The following is a 16,093-nucleotide window of genomic DNA, read 5'->3' as shown; positions in this document are numbered from 1 at the left end:
TAATTAGCTGATCATCACCGTCTGAACGCAGTCGCTTTCCGGATTTTGAGTAAATCACAAATCAGTTGTCTCAATGGGCTGTGCAGTAATCACGACACTGAGATTTATCAGTATAATTCTTTAATCAGTAAGTGATAACCAACAACTCAAAGGAGAGAGGGCACATTAAATAAGAAAGGATTTAACAAACCAAAACAAAAGATTGGGAAGGCGTGAAAAAGGATCAAAATCAGCGCAGTAACAAGAACCACAGCTTGTTCTTTACTTCTAACACCAACAGCCGGAGTGTGTTTGTGTTCAGCTTAGAAAAAACCCACACAGTTGCACCTAAAACATGGATTCATGTCTGAGCTCATACATTGTTGAAAGTGCTAGTTTGTTCCCAATCCTGAGATTCTTAAAAATAAAATTCAGAAAACAGCCTTAGTCCATGTTACGGCATTCAAACCTAAAGCCATCGTTTCATCATTGGCACTTTCACATGTGTGGAGGAAAAAAGCATCCCTGTCATTTCCAATAAATACATTTAACCAGTAAACACTGTGTAAACTCTATATACAAGAATACATCCTGTCCTCTTCGTTTTTACAAAGAAAAAAGATCACATTATGAAAATGTGAATTAAAGGGGAAGGAATGAAGAGCATCTGGTGTGCAGAAGAACAGACTATTGCACTTTCTTCCCTTTTTACAGACAGTAACAATAAACAGAGGAAAGAGCAGTGACTGCTGCTGTTATGTCAAGGCCATCGTGTACGTCGCACTCATACAGAGTTGTTGCTTCCTACTTCCTAAAACACCGTCCAAAACTGGCTCTGAAATGTCAAAGAACTCGTGTCACCTGTCCTGCTGTGCAGGTGGATTCAGGGAGCAGCTGATTCAGTGACTATGAGACTTGGTCAGCTGATGTTGCTTCTCACCCGGCCTCTTACTTCACTCAGTTGCAGTACAATACCAGCTTAACTAAGATTTGCATTCACTGAGCTACAGTGCAATCATGTTTCTCTGGACAAGCTAAAACATCTCATCAGGAGACTGAACCTAAACTGAAGCTATAATAATAAAGCTAATGACAGCACACATAACTATGGGCACAAGTACAGGAAGGGCAGATCTCACTGCTTGTCCCATTTTCTCTCCTGGATACGTCTGTTGGTTCACTGGGGACAGAGATCATGGTGATCCAATCACTGGCTGCTTAAACTGGCTTCAGGTGATGCTGAATGTCATCTGTTTGCTGGGAAGGACCCAGAGCGTGTGAGAGATACGTGTACAGCTCAGGTTGTGGGACCAGTTTCATGAAGAAGAAATGGACAGGTGAGGTTTACTTGTGTCCCCAATTCAATTCAATTCAATTTTATTTATATAGCGCCAAATCACAACATAAGTCGCCTCAAGGCGCTTCATAGATACAGAGAAAAACCCAACAATCATATGACCCCCTATGAGCAAGCACTTTGGCAACAGTGGGAAGGAAAAACTCCCTTTTAACAGGAAGAAACCTCCGGCAGAACCAGGCTCAGGGAGGGGCGGGGCCATCTGCTGCGACCGGTTGGGGTGAGAGAAGCATGAAGCCTGTAGATCAGAGTTTTCCTCAGTGCTCCATCGGACGGGGAAACAGGTTCTGGCTATTATTAGTAGTTACACCCCAAACAGCTGTTCAGAATAACTATGCTGTTTGGAGTCGTGGGGCAGGGCGGGGAAAGTGCTACACATTGGGACTCGCTGTCTCGTTGTGCATCATCAGTAGGGACGTGGCCAGCGACAGTGAGGGGTGCAAAGGTGCTGAAGAGAAGAGTCTGTTGGGTAGGCAAACCTCGGGGTGAGGCTGGGGGGGGGGGTTTGTCTCGTCTCTGCTTTTCCCAGATGATGCAGTTCTGTTGGTTTCATCAAGATATGACCTCCAGCTTGTACTGGGATGGCCGCTCTGGTTTGGGAGCCAGTGGCTGCCCCAAGTGGAGGTATCTTCACAAGAAGAGAGCAGGACTGGTGCACTGACACAAACGCATGACAAGTCTGAAAATGGAGCTGTTAGGGTTAGGGGCCAGTTTTCATGTCAACAGGTTTTTTGGAACCAGTGAGACCAAGAAATCGTATCAGCAGAACTACCAAAACAAACTGAAGACAGACGTTGACAGTGGAGGGAAACAAACAGGAGAAGCTCGCTTCTACTGCAAAAATGAATTCTGCCATTTTAACATGTCCCAGCTGTCGTGTGCACTTATCCACAGCTTGTCCGCCCACTTCAAAAACACCTCTGCTATCCATCTGACACAGCTTCAAGACACAGAAGCCAGTGGAGCGGTGCGGCTAAGGAGAGCTGGGAGATGTGTCCCATTTCTGAATCGAGGAAAAAACATACATTCGATGCTGCACACGCTTCTTCCACCACAGCAGACGAGCAGCAAACGAGTCTGTATGATCACACCGTTGTCCCTCACTGGTTGAATCCTCCTCAGAGGCAGGACCGGTGAAGGCTGTCAGGCTTTTAGTAACTGAGGATGAACTCCAACATACACGCTGTGCAAACCCACCGTGTGTCCATGTGATGAGGACATGGTGCTTAGTTACTAAAGAGGATTGTGAGCGCACAAGAGAGAAATCTCCATTGTTTTGAAAAAAATCAGATACATTTATGAAAGAGATGTAGCCCATCAGTGTGTTTCTCATACTGAAATGCTGAATTCAAAGAACTAATCTGGTTACAGAAGCCAAAGATTTGGTCAATCTGCTGTTGGGCAAAAAGACACTGAGCCTATGCTACTCTGATGATCCAGTCTCAGTGTCTGGTTTATTCCCAACCAGTCCACATGTTGTTGTCTCCCGCCTGTCTTTACAATTAGGATCATTTATTTAAAATGTTTTGCTTAAGTCAAGCGCTTCCTTCAAGCATGCACTCTTTTCCATCAGTCACACAGCATCTGCCTCATGTCACTACTGCGCTACCACGTCCGACCCAGTAACAGTCACAGATCAAGTCTAATCGAATGCAGTCGGATGATCAGGCTGTGGCCACTGTGTGTCTCGTCTGTGCTGAGAAGGAGAGCAGATTTCTCCTTCATGGACTTCCTGTTAAATCCAGAACTGAATTCAAAAGCCTGCTCCTTATATACAAGTTCTTGTGTTCACAGACCTCTCTGCACTGCATCATATCTGTTATTAACCTCTGTCTCTCTTCCACAGCATGTCTTTATCCTGTCCTCCTTCTCTCACCCCAACCAATCGCAGCAGATGGCCCCGCCCCTCCCTGAGCCTGGTGCTGCTGGAGGTTTCTTCCTGTTAAAAGGGAGTTTTTCCTTCCCACTGTCACCAAAGTGCTGCTCAAAGGGGGTCATATGATTGTTGGGTTTTTCTCTGTATGTATTATTGTAGGGTCTACTGTACAGTATAAAGCACCTTGAGGTGACTGTTGTTGTGATTTGGCGCTGTGTAAATAAAATTGAATTGAGTTAATGATCTATCTTACTCACTCACCTCCTGCAGTAAAATTAAAGTTTATGCCTAAAATACATTTTTATTGCTCCAGAGGAGAGATTAGTGTGAGAGACAGAGAGAGAAATGTTTAAAAGTTTGCTTGGACTGTACCAGCCAAAGCTAACAATCTCTGCTGTAACAAAAGCAACACTTCCTTTGCACATGTCGAACATTTACACATACCATGGTTTGCTAAAGGGGAGTGCTTCTTAAATGCATCAGTTTAAGTGCTGAAGCAGAGACAGGTCCTGATGTTTCTAAATGAGGAAACAAAGAAACTATGATTCAACAGAAGGTAGCAGCAGGGAGAGCTTCATGGCCTGATCCAGGAGTGAAAGCTGTGCAGGATGGTAAAGGGACTCGTTTTATACCTCGTGCTCCAGCACGTTTTTTATGCTTATGTGCTTTTTATTTAATGTTCACATGCCAATGGATGCACTGGAGAGCAATTTGGGGTTAGTATCTTGCCCAATGAAGATTACAGCAGGCAGGGAGCAAACGGTGAACCTCGTGATTAGTAGAGGACCTGCTCTACCTCCTGAGCTACAGCCACCCAGGAAGTTAATGGGCCAGTTTGAGCTCTTGCTGTCAAATCTAAGGATGCAGAGAAATCACGTCAGTAGTATTAGCTGTGTGTCTGAGGTAACACTGTAATACTTTACTATCTGTATATTCAGTACCTGGATTCATTTTAAGCTACAAGTGCATTTGTCATCAAACGGAGTGGTTTATAAAACAAATCTGCACAGATTTGACCCGTGTGGTGTGTTACTGGGTGTTTCATTACACTAAAGTCTCCTTTTGGTAAATGTTTCTGTGCCTATGGTTTCAGGAAGGGTGACACGAGGACAAAAAGAAAAAAACTTCCAAATGATGAATAATTTGTTCTGCAGTATCCGTCCAAAGCAAGAGTTCTGTTTAACCTGTTTAACCCAATATTATGAATTTCCATGTAACTCCTTATTTAAGAAGTAAGAACTTCAAACCTTGACAGCATCATCGATCAGTCCCCTCAGTGTCACAGTCAAAGAATCAGGTTTCCCTTTAATCTCCTATCTGTTTGGTGCCCTCAGCTTCTAATCTTCTCAATTTATTCGAACATCTTGATTTAAATATATACTGCTAAACTGAAATCATCTTCAAAATCAAATACAGACTCTTCTGGCATCTGTACATCTTTCTGTACAGACAGAGAATACACCAGTTCATGTTTATGAAGTTTGTAAATGAATTAGGCTTCGGTTCAGTTATAGTTTCAGGTTTCCCAGGACTTTAAATCAATTCACTTCTTTCCCCTGCACGACTCTTCACACAGCCTATGACCGATGAGTGCATGAGTGTGTGACAGACAGATAAGTCCTCAACTATCCACCACCTGATGTGGCAGAGTGACAGAGGAGCCGTTGATAAATGAGCCTTGTTTGTCTCTTCCCTTCAGAAAATAAGTGAGCAGCTCTCCTTTCCCCTTCACAAAGATGGGCCCTCTCCTCACGAAGCGGAAGCCATACTCCTTCAGGATGTTGTAGCAGTCCTCCACTACCTGAGGGAAACACACAGAGTACAAAAGTATGTCTCATTGCTTTGTACAGTTGGGGACACAATTCAAAGCTGCACATTCAAAAGCTCCACTGGTTATGTTTGGTCACAGATATGGATGCATCGGCATCTGTCGCCAGAGTTGCGTCACCACATCCGGACTATCTTCTTACACCTGCATCCAGACCTGCTCCAGCTCTTGTACCCAGAGTTATTGCAGCCAGCACAGGTATGTGGGCTACCTGGAACACTTCAACCAGACCACCCCCCTCTTTTGCCCAGTAGACCTTATCATGATTCATTAAGCCTGTGCCACCAGTCTCAGTCACGTGTGCCACCAGCAGCTGGTCATTAGAGTTTCTAACCCAGCATGTTAGACGTATCTTACTGGTTTCAGCTCTGGGAAGGAGAGCAGCTTAGCCCTGCTACAGGAAGGACTGAGTGATGTTCTTGGTCCTCATAAGCATTTGTCCGAGGATTACAAGATCTTATTAGCTCACCTGAAGTTATCAAGTGTGCTAAACGATACATTTGTGACCCAACTGCATATATCAGTGTGCTGAGGGCTCTCGGACAGGAGTACAAGCAAACTCAGTGCCGTCCTGTGCACACCACCCATAAAGGCAGGGGACTCTCAAGCTTTTGAAGCGGGTCTGTCCTGTGGGGATGCTAACTACTGTCAACGGAGTAGCAGAGAGGTAACTCCACTGTGGATCCCATGCAGACCGACTACTTACCAAACTTGTAAATGGTTTTTTACATAAGTGCTTTCTATCTAACATTCACACATTCAGACTCCGATGGATGCATCGTAGAGAAACTTCGGGTTACTATCTTGTCCAAGGGTATATGGAATGCAGACTGGAGCAGCCAGGGATTGAACTACCAACCTTCCGATTAGTAGATGACCCGCTCTACCTCCTGAGCAACAGCCACCCCATAACTTTGGGAATACTGCCCCAACCAAGGCTATTTGCACTTACATCACTGGAGAGGAAAGTCAGTAGGCACTGTCAAACCAAGAACACAGGTACCGTAATTGTCGGGCTATAAGCCGCTACTTTTTGCACAAGCTTTGAACCCTGCGGCTTTTAGTCAGGTGCTTCTTTTCTATGGATTGTCCATGATTTTTGTCATATGGTAAGAGGATTTGTTTTGTTTGTTCCGCTGTTGTACGGCACTACGTTGCCTGGCGGAAGGGCATGTGATCAGACACACAGTATCGGGGTTCAAGAGTGGTATGTTGGTCACATGTCCATCCGCCAGGCAACGTAGTGCCGTACAAGTAGCACGAAAAACAAACTTCAAAGTAGCGCTACTCGTTCAGCGGGAGGGTGGATGATGAAGCCATCCTGAGCCTGTTCGTATCCGACACTGGAGAAGAGGACTTTGGTGGTTTCAGTGCGCAGGAAGAAGAGAAAGATGGTGAATGACTGACTTTTCTTCTTGTTAAAGCCGTGTCACTGCACCTGAGCCTAAAAGGTAGGCCGGATCTATTTTTCTGGTGTGCTGTAGGTTATTGTTATGTACTACATTTGTTACTCGTTTATGAAGCACAGTACATGTTTCATACCTGTAATTACCGCTACTTGTACATATACCTAAAAAGTTATGCAAATATGTGCCCATAACTTGTTTTTCAAAATATTAATAAAAGGGGTGTGTCTCCAAACAGCCATCTCTTTCCTGACAATTCCCTTTGTGCATATTCTCTTACATATGATGAGTCAACATTGAAACACCTGCAGCTTTTAGTCAGGTGCGGCTAATGTATGTACAAAACAGGATTTTCCCCTGATTCTAGCTTGTGCGGCTAATATTCAGGTGCGCTCTGTAGTCCGGGAAATACGGTAGTTTATTAGCCACTACCACAAGACCACTTGCTGTGGCCCATCCATCTTCTAAGGCTCGTGTCACAGAAGAAGAGAGAGTGTTTCGATCCCTATTGTGAGGAGCATTACTTGAGAGGATCCAAGGATTTCTCCAGGCTAGACGTGGCCACTGTGGTGGACTGGAGATGTTGGAGATGTGACGTAAACATGTTGCTGCATGCTCAAGAAACCCAGCAGCACCTGTGGTGAGCAACGCCTCCTTGCACTACCTGCCTTGCCAAGGCTAAAGAACAAAACCCTAATATTCTTACCATGAATGCTGGATCCAGTGTCATCTATGCTGACCATCACGCTCATCATAGATGCAGACCTCTGCAATGCTGGACGACAGGTTGGAGAGAAAATTGTCTGCTCCCATGAAGTTCCTTGCCCTGCCCAGACAGACAAGGCTGTGGCCCAATAAACCATCGCGACAGTAAGTCCTACAGCTGAATGGAGGATATCACTGGATATGTTCACCAAAGCAAAGCCAAAGGTGAGGCATTAAATATCGAAGTCATTCACAGCACAACAACTAGCCCTAGCTAAACAATCCTGCCCAGTGGAAACAACTGAGAAGAACCACCTACGACTTCCCCTTAAAGGTCTCAGCTGGGTGAGACCTATGATCGGATCAGATCACCCTCACCTTATCATTCGTGTTTGACCAGTGATCTGTGGCCTGGAGGGCCAGAAGCAGTCTGCACCAAGCTGGGTTTGGCACTGCAGCAACCCACAGTAGTCTACGACAGTAAGCTGATAGATGGTTACACTCAGCCTTACTCACACAGACAACATAGCTTTACAAAAACGTGGAAAGGCTGTGGCAGCTTGACATCCTCCCTTTCAGAAATATGCCACCTCAGCTGAAAGCACCTCAAGAAGCTGTCGTGGATCAATAGCCAGTGAGCTGTGATTATGGAAGGACTCCAGAAGGTCACAGACGTACAACCAGGAGCTCCACAAACTGGAGAAATCTGTGGTGAAGTTGACTCCAGAGGAGGGGGAATGGTTCGACTGGATTCGGTACATTCCACACCATCATGTGCACCACAGCAGCTGTGGCTGTAGCTTACACAAGGACACGGATTGCCACAACTGGCACTTTCCTGACGGCCAGATCCCAGGTAGCTCCTCAGAAGAAATGGTTCATGCTTCGTTTGGAGCTCAGAGCTGTTCAGACTACTCTGCAAACTCAGCTTGCTCTACCGCTGCAAAGCACCATGGACTGAATCCACTACTGCGCTGGGTTAGTTGTGGTCTGAGTCCTGTTAAAAGGTCTTCCATTTGTGCTGAAATCCAGGAGCTCACCAGTTCTCCCCCGTGGAAATATATCATACCAGTGGAAAACCTGGATAACGGCATCACAAGGGGGAAGCAGCTTCATGATCTTTCACCAGCCTGCTGCTGGGCCCCCATGTTATAGCAACAAACCTCAGAGCACTGGCCCTCCCAACCAACACACCTGTCCTCGCTGCAATGGCTGATCTGCTCACAGAGAGACTCCACGTCCACAAACCTGTATTCTGTCCAACTGGAGCTGACTGCTTGACATGAGCGCCTCAGAGGGATAATCTTTAAGTGCCTAATCATCAGATCTGCACACCTTGATTTGCTGTTGACTCTGTGCTCAGACGCTTTCCTCCTGGCCTTGTGTCTCCTGTCGAGAACACCATTCAATGTATATTCAAATCATAGATCCAATTTCTGAGGCAGGTCTCGAGAGCTGCAGGAGGCTTTCTCCACCATATAGCCCATTCTTCAGGTGCATCTTGTAAATCAGAAGATTACCTTCCATACTAATCCACCACACACATTTCTGATGAACCTGTGAGAGGGAAATAAGGTAAGTCTGCACTCCAATCATCCTGAGGATCACATTGTTCCTAAGTCACCGCATGGCGGTAGAAGGGATCCTTAATGTGAAACCTCTTGGCTGCGCATCATTGGATACTGCTGATCCATTACATCAACTCTGCTGCTCGTGGGGCAGCAGGACGCCTCACTGCTGCAGGTGGTTTCTGGACAAGGTAACATCATCACCAGTGGAAGATTAAAGCATCCAGGCCAAACAGAAGTCTCAACACACGACCGTGCCATAGGCCAAGCTGTCATAATCGTGCCCCCTCAGTTGCCCAGGGTCATGTCGCTGGTGGAGGAATCAGAAAGATGTTTCCTGGGAAGAACGGTATAGTGCTAGATCACATCTGTATACAACCAGCGGCTGAGCTGGTTACTCTGCCTCAGATGCCAGATGGGAAGTCTTCCTCATAGCACAACAGATACTTTTTGCTGTGATCTTAAAACTGCTTAAAAGAAACTTTACACTATTTATCTGACCTCCTCTCTACAATAATCTCTTTGGAGGTTATTTGAATAAGATAAAGCAGAAGTCTGAAGTGAAGCAGTACCTGGATGTTGCCCATCACACCTGTGGACTCCATGCGGCTTGCCACGTTGACAGTGTTGCCCCAGATGTCAAAGTGGGGTTTGCGAGCACCAATCACTCCAGCTAGCACCCCTCCCTTATTTAGACCTAAAAGAGAGTGTTGAAATATGCAACGTGTTGACTTTCATTTTAATTCACTTCAGTCTGTTTATTTAGCGGCAAATCACAAGAAAAGTTGCCTCAAAGCACTTTTATGTACGGTAAACACTCGGCAATAATAACAAGAAAACCCCAATCAGACACCCTCATATGACCAAACATGTGGTGACAACTGGAAGAAGAAACCCTCTTTTAAAACCCTCCAGTAGACCGTGGCTCAGGGATGAAGGCAGCAGGACAGGACAAAGACACACAGAGTGTATTATGCCCCCAGCCGCCACGGGCAGCATAACTAAGGGAGGGCCAAGAATAAGCTTCATCAAAAAAGAAAGTTTTGAGCTTACATTTTAAAGTATAGAGGCGATATGTCTCCCATATCCAAACTGGAAGCTGGTTCCCCAGAAGAGTGACATGTACAGCGAGGATGTAACACTATTAACAAGAAAATGGGACTCTGTGGAAGTAGAGGTTAGGTCCTGTAGCTGCTCTGCACTGTGTGGACACATGGCATTGAATAAGATAACAGTGGAGGAATTATAACCTTAAACTTAGTTACAGCAATTTTAGAAAAACATCTTCGTTGTAATTCATTATTATCAGGAAGTCCTAAAAACTCCCTGAAAAGCCTTCAGCTGATCCAAAATGCTGCAGCAAGAGTCCTGACAGGGACTAGAAAGAGAGAGCAGATTTCTCCTGTTTTGGCTTCCTGTTAAATCCAGAATTCAAAATCCTGCTCCTCACATACAAGGTCTTAAATAATCAGACCCCATCTTATCTTAATGACCTTGTAGTACCATATCACCCTATTAGAGCGCTCCGCTCTCGCTCTGCAGGCCTACTTGTTGTTCCTAGAGTATTTAAAAGTAGAATGGGAGGCAGAGCCTTCAGTTTTCAGGCCCCTCTTCTGTGGAACCAGCTTCCAGTTTGGATTCAGGAGACAGACACTATCTCTACTTTTAAGATTAGGCTTCAAACTTTCCTTTTTGCTAAAGCATATAGTTAGGGCTGGACCAGGTGACCCTGAATCCTCCCCTAGTTATGCTGCATTTTGTTACAATTTTACAACATGATATAAATGTAGTTTTCCATCTAATGTTTTCGAGGCTGCTTATTGAATCTTTCATGTTCCATGACACTTGAGACTCTATAAGACGAGTCAAAACGTCCTCTCCACCACAACCTCAGCCTCCCTGACATGCTGCTCACTGTCGGTCTTATTTACAATCAGAAGTAAACGTTTTCTAACAGACCAGGTCTCTCCCCGGTCAGGGCATAGTGTATGAAAGTTATACTCAAAGTTATATTTTAAAGTTGATTCAAGTGTCACAATCAAAAGCAAAGATCTCATTTTAGTTCAGGATGATTCCAACTCAAAGATCAAACGATGAAGTTTGTCTGCGACGCAGAGTAACAGAAGAATGCTCTGGTAGTCTGCATGCTCCCTGATAATTCACTGGAGAACATTTAGATAAAAATAAAAGGTCATATGTCCATGTGGGACTGGTGGCTGTGATTTCTCCTTTTTTGCCAACACTCAGTTCATGTTTTAGACATGATTCCTTCTGGGTCAAAATCCCTTTTGTAATGTTTCTAATAGTCTTCGTTTTAACAAAAAATAAATACACTGGAGATGCTAATTACTCATTTAAAACTACGGTAATGCTAAGTGAATGAATGCTATACAGCATGAACACAACATGTACAAGATGAAGTCTGCAAGTTCAGCTTTGCTCCTGACGTCAACTATTTGTTGTGTTTTGTTCCTACATGGTTTGAATCCACTGACCATAAGAGAGATAACATATCTTTGACGGACCTGCACAGCAACACACCTAACATGCAACCCTTCAACCGTCTTAAGATTAGGACGTACCGATGCGCAGCATGAAATTGTTGAATGATTGGTAGTTGATGTTCATAAGTGTAACCTTCATGGCCAGCGCAAAGTCTGCGAGGTCTGCCAGGTGCTGCCAGCGCTCGGTGTCCGACAGCTCTTCCTTCTGTCAGGCAAAAGCAAATTCAGTTTTTTACTTGGTTAAATGCTTCACTTTGTAAACAGCTCTTTACTGTATTATAAATCTGGATTATTGATTTGGGTTCTTCTGTGTAAAAACAACCAAGCAGATAACTGGGAGTGAGCGTCTTTTTTCCTGGTGACGAACTTTGAACCACCAAGCAGTTCAGTCACGTGAGTCCATTTTCTTAGGCTATTAAATTCAGCCTTTAATTTTTCATCATTCTCTGTTGTGCTTGTATTCATAATGATATTAACATTAATGCTTGTATAAGCCTCTCACCTCAGCATTAAACTATCACTAACTCGTTCTGTCAGCGCCTCACTCTCACCCAAAACTCGGAAATAAAACCGTCGAACCTTAAAACGAGGCTTTCAACAGGAAAATAAAAGGTCACATCTCTGTGTGGGACTGGTCAAATCACATTGTAATGTGACCGGATTTGACCAGCCAAATGGCCTAAACGTGAGCATTGAATCCTAAAACAAGGATTTCAACGGGTGCAAATAAAATGGTGTTCTTATGTTTAATGTGTCCAATCCAGGCCTCGCGGGCCGGTGTCCTGCAGGGTTTAGACGTGTCCTTGATCCAACACAGCTGATCTAAATGGCTGAATGACCTCCCCGACATGTGCTGAAGTTCTCCAGAGGCCTGGCAATGAGCTCATCATGTGATTCAAGTGTGTTGAACCAAGGTGAGATCTAACACCTGCAGGACACCGGCCCTCGAGGCCTGGAGTTGGACACCCCTGATGTAAATACTGACTCACTACTCAAAATGCCTAAAATGAACACAAATTCTACGTATATGTAGAATGTGGCCCACAAAAAAACCCAAAGCCTTAGCTCATTTAAACTTTGTAGCTCAGGTGGTGGAGCAGGTCACCTGCTTATCAGAAGGATGATGGTTTGATGCCCATCTGCTCCAGTCTGCATGACTAATATCCTTGGAAAAGCTACTGACCCCAGTTTGGAGTGTGAATGGGTGAATGAGGCGTGTAAAGTGCTGTGTGTCATCAGTTACAGTAGATAAGCAGTAGATTACATGCATCCCTGGACGTCTCCACTGCAAACACCAACCTCTGGTGAAGCTGACGTCGATTTTTCTTTCAAGATGACCAAACTGTTGATCTGATAAATCATTGCCAAAAGTCAGAATGTCGACACTGACTGTGGCTCTAGCTCAGGAGGTACAGCAGGTCGCCTTGGAAGGTTGGTGGTTCAATCCCTGGCTCCTCCAGTCTGCATGTCAAGTATCCTTAGGCAAGATAGTAACCCAGAGCTGCTCTCCGATACATCCATCGGAGCATGACTGTGTGTGAATGTAGTTAGATAAGCATAAAGAAAGTGCTTGTGTGAATGGGTGAATGTGGCAAGTTGTGTAGAGCGCTTTGAGTACTCGGGAGAGTAGAAGAGCGCTATAGAAGAACCCGTCCTTTTACCATTACTAAGCTCCACTAGTTTGTGCGTCGGGACAACCATGTGGTCTGTGGTGTGCGACAGCATGCGACTTTGTTCTGGAAAGATTAGACTGGAAAACACAGCAGCACACAAACGCAGCCTGTGCTCTAACACGACTGTGTCGACCAAAGCTCGTTTATCCAAAGTGAAAATGCAATAAAGCATCGAAAGCCTCAACATCAAACCTGAGGGACACATTTTAGACTTAAGGATGTCGTCACCACAATAAGGACATCAAACCTATTATCTATTAGCACTCAACACGTAATTTAACTCTCCATTATGCTCAGTGCACGGTTAGTAATCTTCCATTATTATAGCCTTAATTAGAACATAGGTTACATTTGTCTTATATCCTTGTCGAGTGAGGTGGTTTTTTCCTTAACTGTCCAATTTAAATATTTCTTTATATTCATAGTAAATCAGACAGATTATCATTACATTTGTTGTCAAACTAACTGAACTAACTAAAGAATCTGCAACATTTCACTGATTGTTTATTAAGACTTCAGCCTATAAATTCCTATAAATTATGAAAAATCTACGTTACCATGGAAATAACTGAGTTACAGGCTGTCTCAGCTGTGCCCTCTGAAATACAGTAAACTGTACCTGCATCCTAATCAGATCATCTTAATCAAATTAATATTTCCACAAAGAGAGTTGCACCAAACCTGCAGCAGATCTAGATCTATTCACACTAAGATGCAATTATGTTGGCTCTGTCAGCATGACACACACTGAAGCTGAAGAAGTCATGTGACCACACTGACCTTGATGGAGTTGTAACCGTTGCTGACGTCCGGGGTGACACCTGACGCTGCCATGTATGTGCTGCCAATAGTCTTGATTTTTGTAATGCAGCGAAACTGAGGCTCATCCAGCAGCTGACATGGAGACAAGTGGGAGGTTGTGTTACTGACAATGAAAGCACAGACAAACATGCTGCAACCATTTTTAAAAAGCACTGCACCCTGGCCATCTGAGCAACTTACATTTCAACTTCATCTCACCACAAAACGGACATATCGAGGTGTTTGTAACCGTTTTCAATATTACTGTACCGTCAGGGGTCTGCTATCACACAGCTGAAAGAAAACATGAACGTTTGGGAATTAAACGATTTCTGCAATGACAACATGTAGCTGTGGTCTGATCACCATCCAAGTCATAATTAGAGACTTCAAGTAAAATCAGATTTAAACTAATGTACAGAAACTTTTATGGTTCTCTTTCTAGTGCACGAATCACAGCTGGAATCACTGCAGAACGTCAGCGAGCTCACAGATATTTGAGATATATTCCTGATTTCAATGTCTGCTTTCTCTGCTCATTTATACACATTGATTTGTTTAAGGTCACGTTATGTAAACCAATTTGGCTTGGTTAAAGTTGGCGGTCATCTCCAAGCCACTTTCTAACCCACCTCCACCACAACCCCACCTGTATTAGTTATGCTGCAATATGTGTAGGCTGCTGGGGGATTCCCATGATGCACTGGGTGTTAACAGACCTCTCTGCACTGAATCATATCTGTTATTAACCTCTGTCTCTCTTCCACAGCATGTCTTTATCCTGTCTTCCTTCTCTCACCCCAACCAATCGCAGCAGATGGCCCCGCCCCTCCCTGAGCCTGGTTCTGCCGGAGGTTTCTTCCTGTTAAAAGGGAGTTTTTCCTTCCCACTGTCGCCAAAGTGCTGCTCATAGGGGGTCATATGATTGTTGGGTTTCTGTCTGTATGTATTATTGTAGGGTCTACCTTACTATATAAAGCACCTTGAGGCGACTGTTGCTGTGATTTGGTGCTGTATAAATGACACTGAATTAAAATAAAATGGAATTATTGCTGTATCTGACTTAATCTTTGCTCTATATGAGCTCTAGAGACCGGCCCACCAGGTATTATAGGAAAAGCCATAAAGAATGAAAACAAACGCTGTGGTGACAGTGATGCACAGTCTTGTTGGTATATGTGTGATTTCTATACATTTTACATCAGATAAAAACTTTGGTTGTAAGATTCAGATAATTATTTAATAAAAGCAAAACATTTTAAATGAGACTAAGAAAGAAAAGTATGTCTTTGTGCCCCCCTCTCCCTGTTAGTGCCCTACCTGCCCCCCTGGCAACACTTTGCTAGACCCGCCCCTGCACAGTTACCAGCTGTCAGCTACGTAAAAAAGGATCCTGGTGTTATTTGTCTCTCAGAAACAGTTCATAACTTCCCTTCAACTCATCCATGTCACCTAAAAGGTAAACCTGTTTCTCCATCACCTGTTCAGCTCTGATGGTTCAGTAAGGACATCTCCTGGTTTCATCTTCATGTTTCCCTCTCACCACATATCCAAACCCACATCATGACCAGCAGCTTTACAGCTGTGGCTCCAGCAAACATCAGCTGATAGAATTTATTTAATATTAATTTCTACTAACAACAGCTGATCAAACGTGCTGCTGTTGTTTAGCGTGACGTCCGCTGGTTTCCTCTTTCTGGCGCAAAGTGGCTGATGTTTTGTCCCAGTCCAGCCCTGGGCACGACACGCAGTGAGTTAATCTGAGAGGTGCATTAAAAAATAAATGGCCGGGCCAGCGGTGCACATCGCAAATTGCAACACAACTAATGTGTCCCATAGACACATTCTTAATGACGGTATCTTAGCTAACGACCCCAACTACCAGATTCAACTTGTAATTGGCTAAAAATCACTTAGCCTAGCGGTGACAGGGACGTTGTTAGCTGGTAGTTTTTTCAAGCGATGTTGAAATTTTCACGTTCTGACACTTCAAAAGCTTCAGCAGCTGTCGGCTCAGCGCAGCATCAGCACCGCGGAGATACACGGATACATCCGTAGACTCGAGACAGAATTCACGATGTGTTTTCAGGACTTTCAGCTGTTTGGACCAATGTTTTCTTTTCTGATCAAACCAGAAGCTTTAATGAGCAGCTGGATTTGTCTCGCATTAACTGGCTCGACACATCGAAATGCAGCTGATTGAACTGAACAGCTCGACTCTGTGGGGTCAAAGTTTGCAGAACTACGAAGCAGCTGGACTCCACAGCTGTGCGTGTTCATGGAGCTGCATGTTCACCTGCTGGACGTCACTACCTGACAGGTTTAACTGTCTTCAGAACATTGCAGAGGCCTTATTGACAGCGTTTGGCTCCACATGTCTGTGTGAGCAGGTTTTC

At 44.4% G+C, this 16,093-nt stretch overlaps 1 protein-coding gene across 7 annotated transcripts in view; it reads right to left on the bottom strand.

The window, feature by feature from the left end:
- Positions 1 to 103: 103 nt before the first annotated feature.
- Positions 104 to 16,093, bottom strand: part of adcy3a (adenylate cyclase 3a) — a 61,195-nt gene continuing 45,205 nt past the window's right edge. For all 7 annotated transcript variants that reach the window (XM_082551864.1, XM_082551865.1, XM_082551861.1 and 4 more), the window contains 4 exons: positions 13,677 to 13,790; positions 11,302 to 11,428; positions 9,292 to 9,416; positions 104 to 5,013 (listed from right to left, as the gene is read on the bottom strand). In XM_082551864.1, coding sequence (XP_082407990.1) covers positions 4,834 to 5,013; positions 9,292 to 9,416; positions 11,302 to 11,428; positions 13,677 to 13,790 — 546 coding nt within the window. In that variant the 3' untranslated portion in view covers positions 104 to 4,833. The remainder of the gene's footprint in view (positions 5,014 to 9,291; positions 9,417 to 11,301; positions 11,429 to 13,676; positions 13,791 to 16,093) is intronic.

Source organism: Aulonocara stuartgranti (genome assembly GCF_965226115.1).
Source record: "Aulonocara stuartgranti genome assembly, chromosome: 11".
In the NCBI taxonomy this organism is placed as follows: Eukaryota; Metazoa; Chordata; class Actinopteri; order Cichliformes; family Cichlidae; genus Aulonocara; species Aulonocara stuartgranti.
This window is presented reverse-complemented; position numbering and strand designations above follow the sequence as displayed.